Source organism: Tyto alba, unplaced genomic scaffold, assembly GCF_018691265.1.
Source record: "Tyto alba isolate M040663 unplaced genomic scaffold, T.alba_DEE_v4.0 Super-Scaffold_2, whole genome shotgun sequence".
Lineage (NCBI taxonomy): Eukaryota > Metazoa > Chordata > Aves > Strigiformes > Tytonidae > Tyto > Tyto alba.
The window spans coordinates 33473215-33493198 of NW_024881282.1; the positions used below are offsets into that span (position 1 = coordinate 33473215).

A 19984-nucleotide genomic window follows, 5' to 3' on the forward strand; every position below is an offset into this window, starting at 1 on the left:
CCTTTTCCCGCCTCCTCCTTCGATCTCAGAGGTTCACGAAGACTTGTCCTGCCCTGCACAACCCTTTCGCAGGTAAGTGTTGGGCTAGGAGCTGGAGCAAAAGTCCATGCAGTCCCTCTCCTCCTCCTGGAGCTGGCTGGTCCAGGGCCCTCGGAGAACAAGCCTTTCCCCAAGGTGGCCTTCTGCAGGGAGGTACTTGGGTGCTCCTCTGCCACCAGCCCATCCTGGTTAAGCAGACGCCACTGTGCCCCTCTCCAAGCTCAAGCCAGCCCAGTTTCCCTTTTTGCAGCCTTTTTTTATGTTCTAGGTTAACTCACTCATGCTGAGGACAATTAAGTATTTCCTTTCTGCTTGCTCTTAGCTGCCTGCTGAGTAATTTACAGCCCCTGTTAAGGAAAAGAGAACAACCTGCAGCTACCCTCAATGGTGGATGTGTCAGGCTTTGTCCTTGCCCTCCCTGCTGCCCCAGCCTCATTTGCCACTCCTTGGGGGCCAAGCCAGGCTCTGCACCTGCCCCTGATAATGCAGAGGATGGACTGAGGCCCAGGGCTGACCTGGAGGTCACAGGCAGGGTCTGTCACAGACTAGAAGTCATCACAGGCCCAAGGAAGTTGAGTTTTTAAGAGCAAGTCTTATTTTCATCGTTGCTCCAAGCAGTTTTTGCAGCCCAGAGCCTGCTCAGGGACAAGGTGAAAACTGACCCTAGAGTTAATGTGTCAGGCTGGAAAACACGAACTGGCCTGGAGAATACATAGAAGAGCTACAAGAATAGCTTCATCCAGCTCCTAGCTGCATCATGCCCACCTGCAAATTCACCTGCAAAACACCTAAAACACTCATAGCGGTTTTGATATAATTTATTTGTCTTGGTCTTTTGTTTTTTCTTGCATAGGCATAAATTACAATCTGTTGGTTAAAAAATAAAATGAACAAAAAACAGTGCAGCATTTGCAACAGGCTACAGCATCAAATACAAACTCATCTCCTGCCTGTAACCATCTGTTTCTGCAGGGCTAATTTGTAACACGTGTGTAGGGCAAACTGAAAAGGAGGGAGAATAGAAGAGGGAAATGGAGTAACTAAGGGAAAGCTGTTCTGACAGCTGTTTTACATTTCTCCTGCCTCACCCAGCTTATCTTCTGCATCAGCCCTAGGCTTAAATACCCTTGGGCAGCGATGCAGATGCTGAAGCAGCAGTTTTATGTGCCCTCTTTTCCTTTGCAGCTCAGGAAAATGTCACACAAATCCTGCGAGCTGCTGCTGGCAAGAGGCACGCCGTACAGGTGCTCAGGCTGCAGCCCTGCACCGATGCGGAATTTGGGGGATGAAAAACAGCACCTAGCCTGAGCTCTGCCTTCCTGGGGATCCTCACGCAGTCGGAGTGGTGAGGCCTCTAAAGCCAGCGCTAGCCCCCAGAGAAGAGCATGACCCCCCCCCAGGGCGACCCCCCCTCACTGCTGTCTTCAGGGGGTTTTACCTCAAAACAGCCGAGATGTTTTGTCTCTAACGGGGCAAGCTTGCTCTCTAAAGTCAAATGCTCTCTACCCCAGAGCCAGCAGTTAACACACCCCTGGAAGGAGCAGAGACCGCCCCCCTCTATCGCCATTCTCAGGGAAAGAGGTCCCCCTTTCCCTCCTCTCAGCGGCACGCCTGATTCACCACAAAATCACTTTTTCTTGGGCAGGGACCCTGCCCACCCCTGCCAGCCCAACCCAGAGGCCAGAAGCGACATAACCACGAGGCTGGAAAACCCCTTTGCTTATGGCATTTGCTCCAGCAGCCAGAGAAGCCCTGGGGAAGGAGGAAAGCTCCATCTCCACTTTCTCTTTATAATTCAATTAAATACAGGAGCTGCTCTGCCAAGCCCAGGACAGGCCTAGGCATTCATAAAAGCACAACTCTGTGCATGAGGGGCACTCATGTCCATGACTGCAAGGCAAGCAGGCAGCTGTAGACAAGTTTAAAATAACTTTGGCAGTGGATGCCAAGAATTAAGACTATGCTCAATATAGGAGAGAATTTATCGTCACTGGATCGGGCTGCAGCTCTGCTTTCCTCCCAGCAGCAAGGCCTCCCAGATCCGCAGGGGGGTTCCGCGGGATAATTTTAACCTGTTTAGAGATGGGGCTGCACCTTTCAGGCTCGCTTCCCTTGCTTGGAGCGGAGAAACTCCTCCAGAAGGGATGTGCCACCATCAACCTCAGCCCCTCAAGCCTGGCAGGGAGGGGTGCAGGGCTCAGCACCTCTGCCTGACGCACACATCAAGGCAGGCTGCAGGGAGAAACCTCTTTCAGCCCCTTCCCCTCCTCTCCAGCCCCGCGCCCTATGAGCAGAGAAGACCAGAGCAAGACTGAATTCCCGGTGCTCGCAGTGCCGGGGGAAGATGCCGCCAGCATCAGACAGGGCCGAAATGCTAAACACGAGCCCTTTAGCTTTTCTTTCAACAGAACGCAGGGGCTGTAAACGCCGAAAACCTAAGCCAAAACTAAGCATGCTGCAGGCAGCCGGGAGGCGGAGGGGCCAGATGGCCCTGGCACTCCTCAGCCTGGGGAAGGTCCCCAAAGTGCATCCTTCCTGCAGTCCCCGGCCACGGCTCCCCTCCATCGCATGGGGTACAGGCGGGATTTATGTGCCCGATGCAGGCGGGGCTCCTCATCCTGCTCTGGCACTGCTCCCCTGCAGCCAGGGCTGGGGGGGAGCTGAGCGATGCCAGCGAGGAGAAGGCGGGAGGGAAAGGGAGTCCTTCCAAGAGAAAGGAGGTCAGCCCACGCCAGCCATCTGCCGCTGGGGACCGGGCGCCGCAGGAGGGGGGAGGCCCCGCTGCCCCCCGAGGTGAAGCAGCATGCTGGCACCTGCAACCCCTGGGGAAGGAGGTCTCCCCCTCTCCCACCCAACAGCCCACCGAGGGACAGGAATTGTGCAGAGCGCAGCACCGGGCGCAGATGCAGCCACGGGTGAGCGGCCCTGGCCACGCGTTGCAGTCTCGGAGGAGATCTCCGGAGCAAGGAGGGCAGGAGTGCCTCCAGCACCCTGCCGAGCAGCAGTCCACGGAGGACTTTGTCTCCCAGGTCCAGCTACCAAGCCACCAACAACTCCAGGCCCGTATTTTAAACGGCTCTGATCATCTTATTCTAGTTTATCCTACTGTGTGCACTATTCTGCTACTAAACAAAGCTCTAGCCCTCTCTGCATTTAAGCCACTCGCCCAAGCGGTGCCATGTAACGGTCTCAGGTTAAGTAGAAAGCACATGGAAAAAGTCACTTTTTCCTTTGTTACTACAAAAAAAAAAAAAAAACAAAACCAAACCCTCCAACATCCCAACTGGAAAACTAGCCCCCCTCCCCACCCCCCTTTTAAAAAAAAAGGAGAACAAAAAAAAAAAAAACACATCAAAACAAAAAATCCCAAATCAAAACAGAGCAAACCCAAAAGGGGAAGCAGGCAACAGGAGTCTTCAATAGCATCATCAAGCTTAACACCAGAGAGCCGGCCAGCCGGGGGGGTTGATGGCATCGCCAAGACCCAACACAGCTGCTGGCAGCAGGAGGGCTCGAGCAGACGGAGAGCAGCACCGGGGCAGGCTCTGCCACCAATGCGTGCCAAATTTCTTCCCTCCTGTTGCCCCAAACTATTAGTTTTATATTAATACTGTCTTATTTCCCCTCTGAAACCAATGCCATGTCAAGAGACGTGGCCCCACGTGGAGGGGAAAGACTCAGTGGCCGTGACCAGTGGCTCCTACCTGCTAGGGCAGCACCGAGCCGGTCACCGCGGTCCCCTACACCGTATCGCACCCAAACCCGCGTGAAGCACATCGCAAAATTACATACCCCCCTTCCCAAGCCTCGGCAGCGTTAGGCGCGCCGTCAGAAAGGAGCAGGGCAATGGGGATGAGGGGCTGCGCAGACCCGGTTAAAAAAAAAAAAAAAAAAAAATTAGCTTAAAAAGTTAAAATGTCCTATACGCACTGAAAACAAGCCAGGCCGCGCTAGGACCCACGTGGGATGCTCTTGCCTTGCCACCCCGGTCCACGGGAGAGTGAAAGCCTCACGCCTTAAACGCCAGCTCTTCTCCTCCCCCGAGGGGAGCAGCTCCCTGGGGCGGCTGCTGGCGCATCCCAGGATTTCTACGTGCGAAGCGGCGAACCAGACGAATTCCCCCCTCCTGCTGTCGCAGCCCGGCAGCATCCTCGTCCCGCACCCGAGCCGGGGGGGGTCAGTGCGCCGGCTCCCCGTGCACGCGGAAGCGGTAGATGCAGGTGTATTCGGGGTGGCCCCAATTGCTCAGCACCCGGAGCTCCACCAGCTGGTACGTGCCGATGGCATCACCCTTGGGGAGAGGAGGGGGGGGGGGAAGGAAAAACCTGAGCCCCTCAAGGTCTCCTGAGGGCTCAGAGACCCTAAGGGCTCCGTTTTCTTGTTGGGGTCAGGTGCTCCGAAGGCAAAGCGCTTACCTCCAAGTAAAAAGTTTGGATGGGGTCGCCGGCATGGTTGTAGGTGAACTGCCCGAGGAGGAGGCCCTCCTCCTCTCCCTCCTCCTTCAAGCCCTACAGAGGGTCAGGGAGGCAGAAAGGGAGAACCGGGGGTATCAGAGAGGGAGACCGGAGGCGATGAGCGCACCCGGGGTGGAAGAGGGAGGCGGAGACACAAGGACACTTGGCCCCTGCTCCTGCTCTTCCAGACCAAAACAGACAAATGGGGACAGGGGCCAGCGGGGAGGGTGAGGAGAGGGGGAAGACTGGATGTTACACCTGCTCAATCCCCTTTCTCCCAGTGTCCCTCAAAAACCTTTCTTGAAGTGCAATGTTCCCTCTCCCCCCGCTCCCCCCCACCCCCAGTACTGCTTCTTCTTTCCTCCTCCACCAAAACAAGACCGATGCCCCTCCCTGAGCACCTCACACCAGGTATATATAAAACCTCTGTTTTGATTTGGGATTTTTTGTTTTGATGTTTTTTTTTTTTTTTGTTCTCTTTTTTTTTTTTATATATATTTTTTTGTATTTCTTTTATATTTTTTTTATAGGGCTCGCTGGCCCTCCCTTCCTGCATCCTCCACCATGGCACCCTCCCACCACGTCCCCCCCCCCTCCACCCTCAGGGTCCAGGCAAGAGCACTCACGTAGACAGCGAAGTCCTTGGGGGCGCTGGGGATGGTGCCCTGGGGCGAGAGGGCTTTCGGGATGTGCTCCAGGGTCACGGCCGTGGGGCGGATGAGGCCAGAGAGGCGGATGACAGCAAAGCCCTGGGACCCACGAAATGCCCAGCAGTTCCCGGGGTTGACGTCTGGCTACGAGCACAGGAGCGAGACACCAGCAACGTTACCACCACCGAGGACCGTTTTCCTCCCACCCCGCCAGCATCAGCCCGGCCGCTTGCTTGGAGAACCCAATAAAACCCACCAAACCCACGCGAGGACCAGCCCAGCCAGTCCTCCCCACCCCCACCCCCCCTTTAGTGGGCGTCTTCGCCCCAAGGGTGCCCCCCCCTCACCTGCAGGATGACACGGGGGGACTGCGAGTGGTACCACAGCGGGATGCCGAACAAGCTGAGCAGCGCCGTCCGCGTCTCGTAGGTCTCCGAGCAGCGGGTGTTGATGACGCTGGCCCCTGGCCCAGAGAGGGGGGGTGGCAGCAGGTAAGCTGCATGCCAGCACCCCCCCACGCTCCCTTCCCCCAGGAGGGGCTCATCCCGGGTGGGCGAGAGTGTGTGTCCCCCCACCACCACCACCACCTACCCGCCGACTCCAGGGCGTAGTCAACCATCCCCACGCGGTCCTCGCTGTAGCGCTTCAGGGCCTGGCCCACGATGAGATGCACTTGCTGCGGCAGGAGCAGAGGGGATGAGAGGGGTGAAGGGCCAGGGTGGGCATCCTGATGACCTCCCCCCCCCCCCCCCCGCCTCCACCCCATGGGGACAGAGAGGGTGCAAGGACCTTCCCACAAAACAGCCGGGGAATGAATCACCGCGGCAAAAATGAGAGGACACGCAGTTGGCTGGGAAGCCTGGTTAGAGTTTGCTAAAAATAGCCCAAGACGAGAGGAGCTGTGCAATGAAGGGGCAGCGCCCAGGCACGCTGGGCTCGCCTGCCCCCACCCCAAAAGAGAGGCTTGGATCCCCAGGGGACAAGGAGTATCCCTCAGCAGGGACCAGACACAACCTGACAGCCCACCCAGTCCTCCCCAGCATCATCTGCTGGTCCCTCCCGTCCCATCCCACAGGAGCTTCCCCCATCCGGAAAAAGGGGGAGCCTGGAAAAAGGGGGAAACCAGCTCGAGCATCCTTTCGGAGCCAAATCCAGCCCCAGGAGCTGGGACCCTGCAGCACCACTGCGGTCTAAATTTTACAGAGTGCGTGAAGCTTGCGCAGACTGTGGGGACTGCTAATCGCAGCTTGATCCCTCCCTCCACTACCTCCACAGGGAATTGTCAACAATTGTCTTTCCAAAGCAAGCAGGCTCATTTTTTCCCCTTGGTGTCATTCTGCTGAAATGCTTTGCCCCAGATGACTCGGCAGTGCTGCTGAAGTGCTTGCTTACAGTAAGCAAGATGCTCAACCTGTGGAGACCTTGCTGGCACCTGCCCTGCTCTCTGGGTGAAAGATGCACGAGCAGAAACTTGGATTTTAAAGACAGCAAGAGCCTCTCAGGAGGGCTGAGATCACCACCTGCAACCCCTGCCAGGGCAGGGCGCAGGCATAGCCCAGGGGAGGCTGCAGCGGAGAAGGGATGGAGAAGTTTCAGGGATGCTCTTGCCAGGTGGGATGGGAGCCCAGGATCCACGTCCCAGCTGTAAGGGTTGTCCCCACGGCTCTGCCAAAGGGGCAGAGCCCCCAATCCCACGCCTGTGGTCACCATCATGTCCCTGGGGCTCAGGCCAGCACTTACCTCCTCCGTCACCCCCGCAGTCCCCCCTTGCCGCAGGGCCACTCCGATACCAGCCTGAGCATCCCGTGCCGACAGCCTCCGGTCCTCCAAGACTTTGGCCAGGATCTTGTGCTCCAGGGCCTGGAGCTCCGCTTGCAAGTCTTCCTGCTGGAGGACGAGGCCAGCAGCCCCATCCTGCCGGGACTGCGACAGGAACCGACTGACCCATGCCGGGAACTGCGCTTCCACCTGAAGCAGTGGGGGCAGAGCTCAGCCCCGGGGCAGGGACCCTCGTGCCTCTCTCTGCCGAACAGGGTGGGGACCGGGGACTCACATCAGCCCGCACCGCCTTCAGCTGCTCCAGCATCGCCTCCACGTGCTTCCCCATCACCTCCTGGTCTGACCTGAGGCTCGCCAGCTCCCTCCTCAGCGCTCTCACCTCCTGCTCCAGCTTGCCCACCTCCTGCTGGAAGCTCCCCTGCACCGAGCTGTGCCGAGGGAAAGGCAACAAAAAACCTTGCGCCGACAGCCCCAGCTCCCCCCTGCAAACTGGGGGGAGGAGGTTCATCCCCCACCGCCCACACACAACCTCATCTCCAGCCCCAAATGGTTTTAATCCCTGCGACAATGACCTCCTCTCCTGCGTCCCATTCCTCGGCTGAAAGGCCACGTCCCCGCAGCAATGCAAAGTGACAGTGACAAAGGCCATTTGTTGCAATCACCCTTTGAGCCCTGACTGCCAGCCAGGGCACTTCCTTGTTGACATACCCACATATCTATCCCTCTCTCTTTCCCAAAAGATTGTACCTTTCAACTTCTCCTTTGCCCCGAGCAAACCAGACCTGGAAAACCCCCCTAAAGCCCTGCTATGGGGATTTCACCCTGCAACCTGCCTGTCCCTAACAGACAGCGTTACCTCTGCCACTCCGAGTTGAGCTTCAGCAAGTGTGCCTCCATCTCCTGCCAGGAGAAGGGGGAAGGGGTGAGACCGGGGACACCAGCAGTGAGGATGTCCTGCCCGGGTACCACCGCACGCTTGTCCCCTTACCTGAGAGGCTTGTGCCATCTTTCCCAGGCGCCCGTCTAAATCTCTCTGCACCTGGGCTCGGAGAGCATCCAGCTCACCCTGCAGGGTGAGGAACATCAGAGCTTGGCCCCACACGCCCCCCACCTCCCCACGTGCCCCCCATGCCCCTCACCTGGAGGTGGTTGGTCAAATCGGCACGGAGATGCTCCTTCAGCCCCGCGTCCCGGCGGCTCACCAGCCCCTCCAGCAGCGCCACGACGTCCCCCGGGGGTGGCTCTCCCCCCGCCGCCACTGCTGCCGCCCCTCGCTGCAGCTCCCACCGCGACACCTCGGCCTCCAGCACCTCGAAGCGCTTCTCCAGGGCTCGGAAGCGAGCCAGGAGCCGGTGCTCCCCCCACAGCCCCTGCAGCAGCAAAAACAGGGCACGATGCAGCCCCCCCCCCCCACCCCCCAGGGAGGTATGGACCCCCAGGAGGCCGTCTGCTCCACAGGGAGCCCTGTGAAAGGGGACACAGGCCACCCGGTCCCCAGAGTCGATGGCATCTTATTCATCTGCTCCACCCCTGGGACACCCCGAGAGCGAGATGGCCACAAGCTGAGGGAGCCGTTTCCACCAGTACGGGGACGCCACCCGCCCCATCCTTCACCACGTCCCCATCCCCTGGGAAGGGCTCCTCCAGCCACGGACCACGCTGTCCCGGCCCTCCCTGCAAGGCACCCACCCCACCCGGGCCACCGCCGCGCCTTTGCCGAGGCTTACCGGGTCCAGCGCGGTCAGGTCCCCTGCCCCAGGCACATCGGAGGAGGAAAGCTTCCCAGCTCCCCACCACGGGAAGGTGGGGAGGCCGAGTGTCGAGAGCCCGTACGGGTAGAAGTACCAAGTTCCTGGGCATGCAGGGAGTGGGGGGTGAGGTGGTTAAAACGTCAGGCTGGTAACGGGCCACAGCAGGGGGACAGGGTGGATGTGCAGAGGCTCAGCCATCAGCATCGCCTGGGGGGTGACCGGGAGGCCCCAGGAGAGGGGTTGCAGATGCACCGGCCCCGTGCCAGGAACCACAAGCACTGAGCTCGGGGCCGTTCCATCCCCCGGGGAACGGCAGTGGGACACTTTGCACTGCCCCAGAACTCAGGGCAACGAGATTGAGCCAGGCCAACTCACCGTAGGCGGCAGCAGCGAGGAGCAGGAGGAGCAGCAGCAGAAGCAGGGACCTCTTCAGCCATGGGTAGCGCCTGGAGCAGAAAGAAAGAGGCTCCTGTAAGGCTGCAGCCACCTTCCCCTCCCGCAGCGCTCCTCTGGATGGGGGCCAGAGGGACTGGAAAGTCCAGCCAGCCTTTGGCACAAGACACCCAGCCCACACGTGCCAGGCTCTCCAGGGTGCTGGGGGATTTCCCCACGCCTCCCCCATCCCCATGCCCCACCACCACGCTCACCTGGAGAAGGGGATGCCGCCCAGGCGGGGAGCCGCGCCGGTGAGGCGGTGCCAGGCAGCTGCCAGCCCCGAAAACAGCCACCCCACAAACCGAACTGCCGGGAGAGAAACCGACCCTCAGGCAGGGTCCCAGGAGAGATGTCCCTGAGGATGCTCCCACAAGGGGATAAAACCCCTCCGACCGATCAGGGAACAGCACACACAGCACGTGGGGAGTGGAGACGCTGGGTGCTGCTAAAAACCCCCCTCGCCTCCACTAAAACCCCTCCACTCACCTGGGGAGGTGAGCACCTGCCAGAGAAAGGAGCCCACCCGGGAGGCCACGGTCCTCAGCCCCGACCCAGAGCTACTCTGGCCTGAGTAAAAGTGACCTGGAAAGGAAGAAGCGAGGCAGTAAGTCACCAAACGGACCCTGCATCCCTGCGCATCGCCCGGGGCAAAGGCTTTGCCCAGGGGGTGGCACGCAGGGCGGGCTGGCAGCACCCTGGGCATAGCCGGGCCCTGGGCTGGCCTCCTTGGGGACGTCTCCCCCCAGCATTCATGAGGCTGCAGCATCCCTACCAGCGTAGTCATCTTCCGAGGAGTACCCAGACGAAGAGGCGTAGGTGTCATACGTCTTGCTCTCCAGCAGCCCGTTGATCTTACCGGACTCGGTGTCCCCTGTGCCTCTTCTTCTCCTGGTGGAAAGCTCCCCACCTGCCCCCGTAACACGGAGTCCCCCTGAGAAACCACCCATCACCACCCCCAAAATGGGGCAACCCAGTCAGCCGGTCCCGGGGGGGGCTGCCCCAAACACCCAGCGCCCAGGGAGATCCCCAGCTCCCCGGAGGGAGAGAGAGACGGGGAGGAAGAGGGGGCTCACCCCAATACGTGCTGCTGTCCAGGGCATCGTCCAGCACGGAGCTGCCCAGGGCGGCGAGGCCCCGGCTGCCCCCCAGGTAGGACTCGCTCACTAGGGACTCGCTGTAGTAGGAGGTTTGGGTGCTGGGGGCGGGAGACAGGCGCTTCGTGCTGCTCGATTTCCTCCTGATCATCCTGCCGGGGACGAGGACGGGCTCATCAGCCACGCGGGGTTAACGGCACGGGGCGGGGGGTGTCACCGTGCACCCGTGGGGGAGAACTGGGGAATTCACCCCGACCCCCTCAGTCGGCATCACTTCTCCCAACTTCACCCACCCCCCCCCGGTACCGGATGGTGGCAGGTCGGTTTCGGAGGGTGCAACTGCTGCTTTGCGAAAGGCCCTGCCACCCGAACCCCGGGGGCACCGCTTCCGCTCGCACCGCTGCGGTTTTCCGGGCCCGGCGCTCAGCGTGCACCTCCCTCCCTCCCGCCATCGACCCGGAGGCAGCGGCGTGGGGACACGCAGCCACCCCCGAGCCACCCCCGGCAGCCTCCTGGGGGGGGGGGGGACGGGGATGACACACAAGGGTGCCAGGGGAGGGGAACACGGGGGGCTTTTGCTGGAGCGGGGGCACAGCCGGTGGTGCCAAGGTGGCCGTGCCGGAACGCGGCGTGCTCCCTTCTGCAAGCCACCCCGACGTCCCACCCGGGGAAGGTACCCGGCTCCTTGGTGTGGGATGGAGTGCCCCAGCCATGTTTGGAAAAGAGTAGGGGGGAGGGCGGGGGGGGGTGTCCCCCCCACTCCCCACCAACCTGCTGGTGCTCTCCTTGAAGGGGAGCTGCTGGCCCTCCAGCAAGGAGCTGCTGCTGCTGCTGGTGGTGGCATCGTCGTCCCCAGGGTAATAGCGTGTGGTGACCAGGCGCTGGCTGCGGCGGGACATGGCGGCGGCACGGAGTTGGGGGGGGGGGGGGGTGTTGGTTTGGGGGGGGCAAGGTGGGGGGAAGGGTGTCACGGGTCACCTGGGGGGGTCCAGGGAGAAAGTGTCAGTGGGAGGGGACCCGCCTAGAGGGACCCCCACTCGCGGGGGGAACCCACCCCTGCGGCAGGAACCCCGGCACCGACCGAAGCCCCGTGGAGTGCCCGCTGCGGTTTGGGGGTGCTCCGAGCCCGCCCAGGGGCGCCTGCTGCCGCCGGGCCGGGATGAAGCCGCCCCCCCCCCCCCCCCCCCCCGCCCCCTCCCCTTATAGAGTTATAAACCCCCTTCCCCTCCCCTCCCCCACCTCCCACGGGCCACACCACGCGAGCACCCACCCGCGCGCGGAGCCGCTGCCCCGTCAAACCCTCTGTACACCCCCTTCCCCCCCCCCGCAACCCTTCCCCCGCCGTCGCAGCTCATCTCCGCACCCTCCCCCCGGCTCCGGTCCGAGCCCGCCCGCCCACAACCCCCCCCCCCATCCCCAAACCCGCCGCGCCCCCACCCCACGCAAACCCACCGGCGAATCGCGTAAGGAACCCCCCACGATCCCTCCCGGCTGCCGCCGCTCCGCTCCCTTTTGTTTTGCAGGGGAAGGCGGCCCCCGCCCCCCCCCCGGCCCTCCTCCTTCCCCCCCCCCTTCCCTGTTCCCTCCCCCCCCCCCCCCCCCCCCCGTTACCGCCCCGCCCCGCTGCACCGCGCGCGCGCGCGCCCGCCGGGGGGGCCGCCCCCCCCCCCCCCGCGGGCCTCTTCGATATCCTCTGCTTTATTATTATTATTATCAATATTATCACTATTGTTAGATTATTATTATCACCATCTTTGTTTTATTTTATTATTTTATTTTATTTTATTTTATTTTATTTTATTTTATTTTATTTTATTTTATTTTATTTTTACCATCATCATTTGGGGGGGGGGGAACGATGGCCCACCCCCACTCCATCCCCACCTCCTGGCTGCCCACGGGGAGCTGGTCACCAAACACCTCCCCCCCCCCAAAAAAAGGCAGCAGGCAGCCCACGCCGCCAGGCAAAGGCAAGCCCCCCCCCACCCCCGGCACATCCCACGGGTGATGCTGGCCCAAAACGGGAGCCCCACCCCCCCCCCCAACCCCCCCCGCCCCCCCGCCCCCCGCCAGGTGCAGGGCTGCTCCCCGGCCCCATTTGGGTTTTGCTGGGGTGGGAAATCCCCGTCCCCGCCACGCACCACCCGTCCCCGCGGCGAGGGCAGCCCCACTCGACGCCCGTGTGCCCACGCCGCCTCGACCGGGCGGGCGGGTTCTGCCGCTCCCCGGGGCCCGCCGGCCCCAGACACCCCGTTACCATCCCGCTCCCCCCTCCCACGGGCGGCCGGGCCGGCTCGGCAGTGGGGTGCGAGCCAAACGCGGCTGTTCCCACGAGGCCCTGAACGCGCGGCGGCGCGGCCGGGACCTTGTGCAAACTCGCCGGGCTGAGAAAACAGCCGCCCTCCCACACCCCGGGTTCTTAAATCCGGCGTCACCTCGGAAAAAGATTTGCCAGGGTTTGGGGGGGTGGGGGGGTGGGGGGGTGCTGGCGGCAACCAGGTGCCTGTGTCCGGAACGGCCCCGCCAGCTTTGGGTATGAGGGCAAAAAAGGCATTTATGGAAAGAATTAAAAAATACGAAGCTGGCAGAAGGGGAGTAACCTGTTGCAAAACCGCCCCGAATTTCCTCCCCGGGCCGGGGTTTGATGCACAGGCGGGGGGGGGGCGGCAGCAGGAGGATGTGCTGCCAGCGTTGGGGGGGGGGCCCATGGTGACAAGCCCTGATTCAGCGTCCACGGCCCCGTTGTGTAACGTGGACAGATCTTCTTTGTCTCTTTTTTTTTTTTTTTTTTTTTCCCCTCTCCCTTTCGAGCCCATTTTTCATTCCGGTCTAAATCTCCGCCTGGCCTTTTCGGGGCAGCTCTGTCTCCCGCTGCTCCGGCCGCCCTTTTTCACCCTTTCCTGTGGCTTTCCATCGCTCCACGGGTGACCGGCTGGGCCGGAGGACATCTCTCCTGCCCAGTGGCACTTTTATCTCTTGCCTTGCCCACCCTCTGCCCCATCCTGGGGACACTGGTGGTGGCCGTAGCGGTGGCACCTGCCCGGGGTGTCTTAACCCTGGAGCGGATTAACCCCTCTGGGAGGCTCAGGGGATAAGCTGGGTGCTGAGCCACCGGGCACTAAATAGGGTACACGGCCCTGGGTCAGTCCGTCCCCTCCCAAGAGCCATTTTTTTCGGGCGGGGAGGGAGCCAGCAGCGGTTCCCAGGGGATTTGGGAGAGTGCTGAGGGGGAAGTGGGGTTTATCCCCCCCCTTGCTGCACCCCCAAGTGCTGCGGTGGAGGCGGCGATGCCGGAGCCGTGGGGGTTTTCGGGTGGGTGTGGGAAAAGCAGGGCAGGGATAAGCAGCGAGTGGCTGGGAGCTTGTGCCTCAGTTTCCCCACATCAGCAGTGGGGAGCCTCAGCTTTCTTTTGGGGGATCACCAGGGGCATCGCTGCGCTGGGTGAGGGCGGGGCAGGAGCTTGCCTACTGCTCCAGTTTGGCAGCTCTTGGTGGGGAAAGGTAGGAAAAACCCCTGCCCTTTCCTAAAAAGTTTTGGAGGGCTGAAGCGACACGACCAGGCACGCAAGGACAGGCCAGGGCTGGGAAAGCAGCCCTGGTGGGGGAGATCTCAGCTTTTGTCTCCTGCACTAGGCCAACCTTTTTATTTAAATACCCTCCCCGTCCCCGCTATCCTTACAGCCCGCTTTCCTGGTGCATCGTGCCGCCGGCTCCTGCGCCCCCCAAAAGCCGATGCTCCACGGAGTCAGAGCTGCACGCCGGTCCCCGTTACCGCCCGCAGCAGCGCACCGAAACACCCCAACCCAACGGGGTTACCGAGCCCTCCCCATCACACCCGTCGCCCCAAATCATCCACCAGCACCTGGTCCGGGCGGGCCGCCCCGGCCAGGCAGCGTCCCACCGCCGCCAGCACCTTCCCCAGGCGCCGGTCCAGCGCCCGCAGGTGGGGCTCGGCCAGGATGGGGGCCAGGGGGTCGGTGGCCAGTGCCTCCCGCAGCAGGTCGCTGAGGCGATAGGGCTGGGTGGCCAGCAGCTGCAGCCGCAGGTAGGTCGACTTCTTGATGCTGGCGAAAACGAGGAGGGAGAGATCTCAACCCGGGGAGCTTCTCCCCGACGGCGGCTCCGGGGCGGGCGGCGGGAGCCCCTTACCTGCAGCATTGCCGGAGCGGGGCCAGGATGGATGGCTCGTCGCGGGAGTACGTGCCGAAACTGAGGGGGGGGGGGGGGGGGAGAAACCCGCCGGCGGACGTCAGGGCGGCGTCGCCCCGCAGCTCAGAGCCCAACGCGAGGCACATTTCAGCAAGACCAGTGGAATCCCCCCAGAATTTCTTTCACCCCCACACCCCGCCTTTACCCGCGGCCGTTGTCCAGGTGGAGCAGGAAGGTGTCGTTCCCAAATTTCTCGAAGGTTTCATAGTGGTGCCGGTCCATGTTGCCTGCAGCAGGGCAACGAATTTGCTGTCGGGTGGTGGCCTGGGAGGCCGAAGCGGGGACACGGAGCACCCTCCAGAGGGTGGGGAAAAGGGCTGGGGGCACCTCTAAGGTGCTCATCTGGTGGCTGTGGTCATAGGAGGGGGGGGGACCCGAGCGGAGCCCACACGGCCTCCAGGTCCCTTCTCATTCCAGCAGCGCGGTGGAGTGACAGCAGCGGCAAATGGAGCAGAAGTAACAGCAAAGGCACGGCTGGGGACGAGGAGATGGGGAGCTCACCGAATTAAATGATGGCGGAGGGGGGGAGAAGCGGCCCCGGGGATGGGAGAGGCAGCGCAAAACCCCCGGGGAAGCATCACTCCCCAGGGGCTGCGTGTGGGAGCTTTGCTGGGAGGCGCTTCCCGTGCCCGGGGTGTTCAGCTGGGATCTCCCCGGCATCTCTCATCCATCCGTCAGCTTCTGCCCGGGACGTGCCCTAACGGCACAGCCCTTTGCTCTCGCTTCGGGTGAGAGCCCGAGCGATGGTTCAGCTGACAGACCTCGCAGGGCATGGTACCGAGGGACACGGAGCCGTGCGGGCCCCGAGGGGCCGCCGCAGCCCCCCCCCCCAGCGCCGGCACGGCGGGGCTCACCCATCAGGAAATCGAGGACGGTCATGTCGATGAAGTCGAGGAGCCGATGGCCCCTGTCGTAGGGCGGCGTCTCTCGCACCTGAGCGCAGTAGTTGGGGTTCAGCTCCCACCTGTGGGCAGAGGCCGGGGCGGGGGGGACGGGGCCGTGAGAGCGGCCGTGGGGCGGCCCCTTCCCATCCCACGGCTCTGCTGCCCCATGCCCCCCGTGCCCCCCCCCCCCCCAAGCCCCGTGCCCCGGCTCACTCAGCCTTCTTGCTCTTGTGGTAGGAGCGGCGCCAGGGGCTGCGCCAGGAGCGGCGCTTGGCCAAGGTCTTGTCGGGCAGCAGGGCGGCCATGGAGCCCTCCAGCCGGTCCGGCTTGCCGCAGAGGGCGTGCTCGGTGGAGCAGTAGTAGGAGCACTCCCCGTAGAAGCAGACGTTGCCCGCTGGCCGTGGGGACACAAAGTGAAGGTTGACGAAGAGCCGGGAGGCGACGAGAACTGCTAACCCCGTGCCGGTTGGTCTGGCAAGCAGCCGGGTGAGGATGCTCCGTGCACCGTGGCCAAGCGCCACCAGAAAATCAGTGGCAGGGGAGGCCTTTAGGAGCAGAGCCCCACAGGAGGGGACCCGGCGGGGAGCAGGAGCTGTCCCCAAAGGGACGGTTGGCCCTGGTGCAGGGGGAGCCGTGGCAGGAGCAGCCAGCTCCAGGTGAGCTCCATGCGGGTGGCTGCAGGAGAGGATGGGCAGCAAGAAAGCTCACCTGGGGAGACGAAGAACGTCTTGGCCAGTTTCTTGTCTGTGGTGATGTCACGAATCTCCTTCGTTATATTGACCAAACGGCCAGAAACTGGGGGGATTCGCCGGAAATCCAAGATCCTGAAACACAGAACTTTGAACCGTTCGTTGCTGACCCTGACTGGTTTTCAAACCGAGTTACTAAAACCACCGTCAGATGCAGGTATCCCTCACAACGAGAAGGAAGAGGTGGGATGAAGGAGCAGCTTCTCTGCCGCTTTGCTGTCCCTGTAGGGCAGAGTTGGATGCAAAGCTTGCGCTCACCTGTCCAGGTGGAAGGCGGCAATCTCTGCATTGTGCCTCTCAAAGTCCGAGAAGTAGAAGAAGTCAATGGGGGTCTCCTGGTCCCGGGACTGCCTGGGAGGAGAGGGGAGGGGAGGGTGGGGGCGATGGCAGTGGATGGAGTCACCCCAAGCGTGGGCTTGGTTCCAAACCACCCCTCACCTTGTGCCTCCGGTGCCGCTGGAGAAACAGCCAGACCCAGTCTCCGCCAGTTGCTCCCTTATGGGTGGTGCAGCCCCAAACCCCCCCAGCCAGGCCCCCACACACCCCCTGCTCCCAACCCAAGAGCTGGGAAGCCCTCATGGACTGAAGGGTCCCGGATGGTCCTCATGGACCGTCTTCTTTCCACCACTGGAGGTCACTACCCCATCACAAGCTGCGCCCAGCCTGCCACAAGCATCACCGGGGACGGCGAGGGGAAGGAGACCATCCCGCTCGCCTCAATTTTGAAGTAAAGGGCTGAAGCGTTTCTCCATTTCTCCCCCTGTGGTCTCCTCCGGCTGCTCCTTGCCACCTAGAGGGACCACGCGGGTGGGCTATGGTGTTTTCCCCTGCTGTACTCACTTCATGGGCTTGAAGAGGGCCTGCCCATAATTCGGGAACGTCATGATGAGTTTAAGCTGGGTCCCGCCAGACTTCTGGACTGAAAGGGGGCACACGGGGATGAGGGGGGGTGGACAGCAGGCAGCGGGACAGGGGTGCGGGCAGGGGTGCAGGCAGTGAGGTGGTACCTGAGCTGACAATCCTCTGCGTGGCCAAGTCCCGGAGGAGGGTGGGCATCAGGGGGTCCCGGCGTGGGTACAGCTCATAGCGGTTGATGCCGACATGGAATTTGAGCCAGGGTGGGTAGGTGTCGTAAGCCGTCTTCCCTGTCGGGAGGAGCGCCTCGGCTTTACTGCTGCTGACCCTGCAGCCCGACAGCCACCGCCACCCCAACAACAATGACAGGGTTTAGTTGGGACGGGATGGGTCCTGTGTCCCCAGGCCCTTCCCGGGAGCTGGCACATGGAGAGCGAGGCGGGGGCGAGGCCCAGCACAAGCTCTGGGTGGTGGCAAGAGCTTGTGCTGCCCCATGCTCCCTCCTCGGGGCTCCTGGCACCTCGGCAGATCCCACCCACGGCTGGTGGCCGGGAAGATCCACCGGCATGGCTGGAGAGGGCTCAGTGTCTTCCCTTGCATTCCCTGTGGAAAATCCCCAGGCTGATCCTGCTCCTCTCACCTGTGCCTTTATTTCTCTGCCAGAGCAGTTTGTCTCGTTGTTTTTCCCCAGGGGATGAGCTCCTGGGAATACAACTGGCTGCACCCCACCACGTGCTCACTGGGGACACACACACCCCTCTATAAAATAGGGGTGGAGGAGCAGGGGCTTCCCAGCTATCCCCAGCCCCGGCCTGAACTCGCACCCTCAACGTCCAGTTCCACTTGGACGGGTTTATCGTACACCCCTGCCTTCCCTGGGGGGATGAGTTTGGGTTAACACTGTTCCTGTCTGTGCCTCCTGCAAACTTGCAATTTGCTGGCATTCAAGGGGGGGGGCTCCTGGGGGTACCTGCCAAGCCTCTGCACCAGCACCCACTGGCACTGCAATGGGACAGTCTGGCCCAGGGCGTCTATAACCCAAATTCAAATCTCTGTCTCTAGGAGAATGTGCCCTGATTTCATCAATCCAGACCCATCTCCCATAATTATCCGTAGACGAGGTGGTGCTCAGAGACAAGGCAAATCCCTGGTTGTGGAAACCAGCTTTTAACTCAGCTTTTATTCTCTCCCATTTTTAGCAGCTGCCATGTTTGGAAGGTGTGCTTTCTGTAAGGAAGCTGCCACAGTTTACCAACGCTAAAGCTTTTAACGTCTTCCCTCCTAATTAGAGGTTAGTAGTCCAGTGATAAAAATAGGCAGTCAGCAGCAGTGAGCTCAACACAGGGCTGAACCTAAAGAGGTCAGGCAACGTCCTGCAAAATACAGGGCAGGAACGGTCTCACAGTTAGAGGTAACCTACATTGTGGGCTTTGTATCTCCAATATAGCAGGAGAGGGGAATAAAACTGGTTAGAAATCTGAAGTGGGGACTTCCTCATATATATAGAGACCAAAGGCTAGAGTCTGCACTGGGGAAGGAAAGGAGATGAGGGCATGACCTAAAAAGATACCCTACGTAATACTGTGAATAATTCAAGACTCTCCTTTGGCTTCACCATACGCTACAGGTTCCCGGGTAGCAGCCCAGAAATTCAGGGCTAAGAGGGGATTTGAGGCACAAGAAGATCATGCTCAGCAGTCGGAGCCCCTCCAGGGTGGGATGCTGGTCTATGCAAGGAGACAATGTCTGCTCCCTCCCCTCAAACCCACGTATCCCCCCCAAAAGCAAGCCAGGGCTGAGCTCGCTCCTCACCATTCGTCGCTCCCGCCGCTGTGCAGGCTGAACTTCTCCGTGGGGTTGACGACAAACAGCTTGTCTTTCTCCATCACCTCCGGGACTGGGATGTTGTAAAGAGGATGCTTGAAGAGCTCTTCCAGCTTTGATCCCTTGGTCTGCCCCGTGTGCCCCTCTCCGCTGGGGTGTCGGACCCCCGACTCTCCAGCCCTTACTTGCGGCCTCGCTCCCTGCGGCTGGGAGCTTTTCTCCAAGGAGCTGTTGCTGCCACTGAAATCCTGAAGGATTCGCAGGCTCATCTTTTTGGGGCCAGCCAGCACGGGGCTGCCTGACAGGACACCCAAGCCTTTCGGTGCTTTCCCATCGCAGCCACAGGGCCTGCGGGGTGTGGGGAGAGCCAAATCCATCACCAGGTGCACCAGGATGGCCAAGAGCAGGAGAAAGAGGAGGCTGACTTTAAATTTCCTTTGGAAAAGCGTTTGCAGCCGGCACCGCATCCTTCCTCACCTGACGCACTCAGCAAGCGGTGGGCACCCACCCGGGGCTAAAAAAGTGTCGCTGCAGCCACGGCCTCTGTGCAAAAATAGGAGCGAGGCGCCGTGGATTTAGAGCATCGCAGCAAAAAGAGCAACCGGCGCCGGGGCAGATTCGCGGGAAAGATCTGTCGCTGCGGCACCTCGCGGGGTGACACCGCCGGGCCGGGGGGGTTTGCGGGGGGGTTTATCAGCGCTGATAAGGGGCGAGCTGGCACTGCCAAGGTTAGCGTGAACGGGGCAAGCTCCAAATCAATAGCCACAAGGCTGGCTCGGGGACAGCAACGGCTGCAGGTAACCCCCGCACCGTCCTGTCCCTCCGTGCTGTCACCCGCACGGGGCTGCAGGACATTTCTTGGTGTAGAGGGTGTTAAAGTGGTTCTGCCCCTCTGCAGCACCCACCGTGCCCGGCACTACGCAGCCCCTTTCCCCGCATCCACCATATCCGCACACTCGTAATCCAGGAGATTTTTTGCCCTGCTGCTCGGCCAGAGTGATTTTATCACCCTCCCCCACCCATTCAAAAATCACTCTTACTCCATCACCCTTTCAAAACCCATTCAAATTAGGTAGAACAGAGGGGATGTGAGTATCAGCGTTGCTGGGAGGGGAAATACTGGGCTGGGAGTGTAAGGAAGGGCTGCCGGGCAGGTGAAGCTCACGGACAGGGATGCTCCCAGGGCCTCTGAAGCAGGCAGGGGGGGCAGCAGTGGGGGTGCTGCCTGCCACCTCGGGCGTCAGCACAGAGGGGCAGCGAGA

At 61.4% G+C, this 19984-nt stretch overlaps 2 protein-coding genes across 3 annotated transcripts; both read right to left on the bottom strand.

Moving 5' to 3' along the window:
• Window positions 1–841: 841 nt before the first annotated feature.
• SUN2 (Sad1 and UNC84 domain containing 2) lies at window positions 842–11757 on the bottom strand. Of its 2 annotated transcripts, XM_042791906.1 has the most exons (18): window positions 11655–11757; window positions 10974–11180; window positions 10182–10354; window positions 9881–10015; window positions 9595–9690; window positions 9321–9414; window positions 9049–9119; window positions 8650–8774; window positions 8062–8292; window positions 7911–7988; window positions 7779–7822; window positions 7197–7350; window positions 6884–7111; window positions 5735–5819; window positions 5491–5606; window positions 5120–5287; window positions 4455–4547; window positions 842–4330 (listed from the first exon to the last, which is right to left on the bottom strand). In XM_042791906.1, the coding sequence occupies exons 2-18, from the start codon at window positions 11099–11101 to the stop codon at window positions 4217–4219; spliced, it is 2133 nt and encodes a 710-aa protein (XP_042647840.1). In that variant the 5' UTR covers window positions 11102–11180; window positions 11655–11757; the 3' UTR covers window positions 842–4216. The 2 variants fall into 2 exon arrangements, with proteins under 2 accessions (XP_042647840.1, XP_042647841.1); XM_042791907.1 differs by lacking the exons at window positions 842–4330; window positions 4455–4547 and adding an exon at window positions 4562–4669.
• Window positions 11758–13428: 1671 nt separating this feature from the next.
• LOC116962601 (extracellular serine/threonine protein kinase FAM20C-like) lies at window positions 13429–19189 on the bottom strand. Its single transcript, XM_042792613.1, has 10 exons — window positions 18711–19189; window positions 17051–17226; window positions 16884–16962; window positions 16302–16394; window positions 16003–16118; window positions 15508–15688; window positions 15265–15374; window positions 14556–14637; window positions 14351–14410; window positions 13429–14265 (listed from the first exon to the last, which is right to left on the bottom strand). Exons 1-10 carry the CDS (start codon window positions 19187–19189, stop codon window positions 14031–14033), a joined length of 1611 nt encoding a protein of 536 aa, XP_042648547.1. The 3' UTR covers window positions 13429–14030.
• Between the last annotated feature and the right edge of the window lie 795 nt (window positions 19190–19984).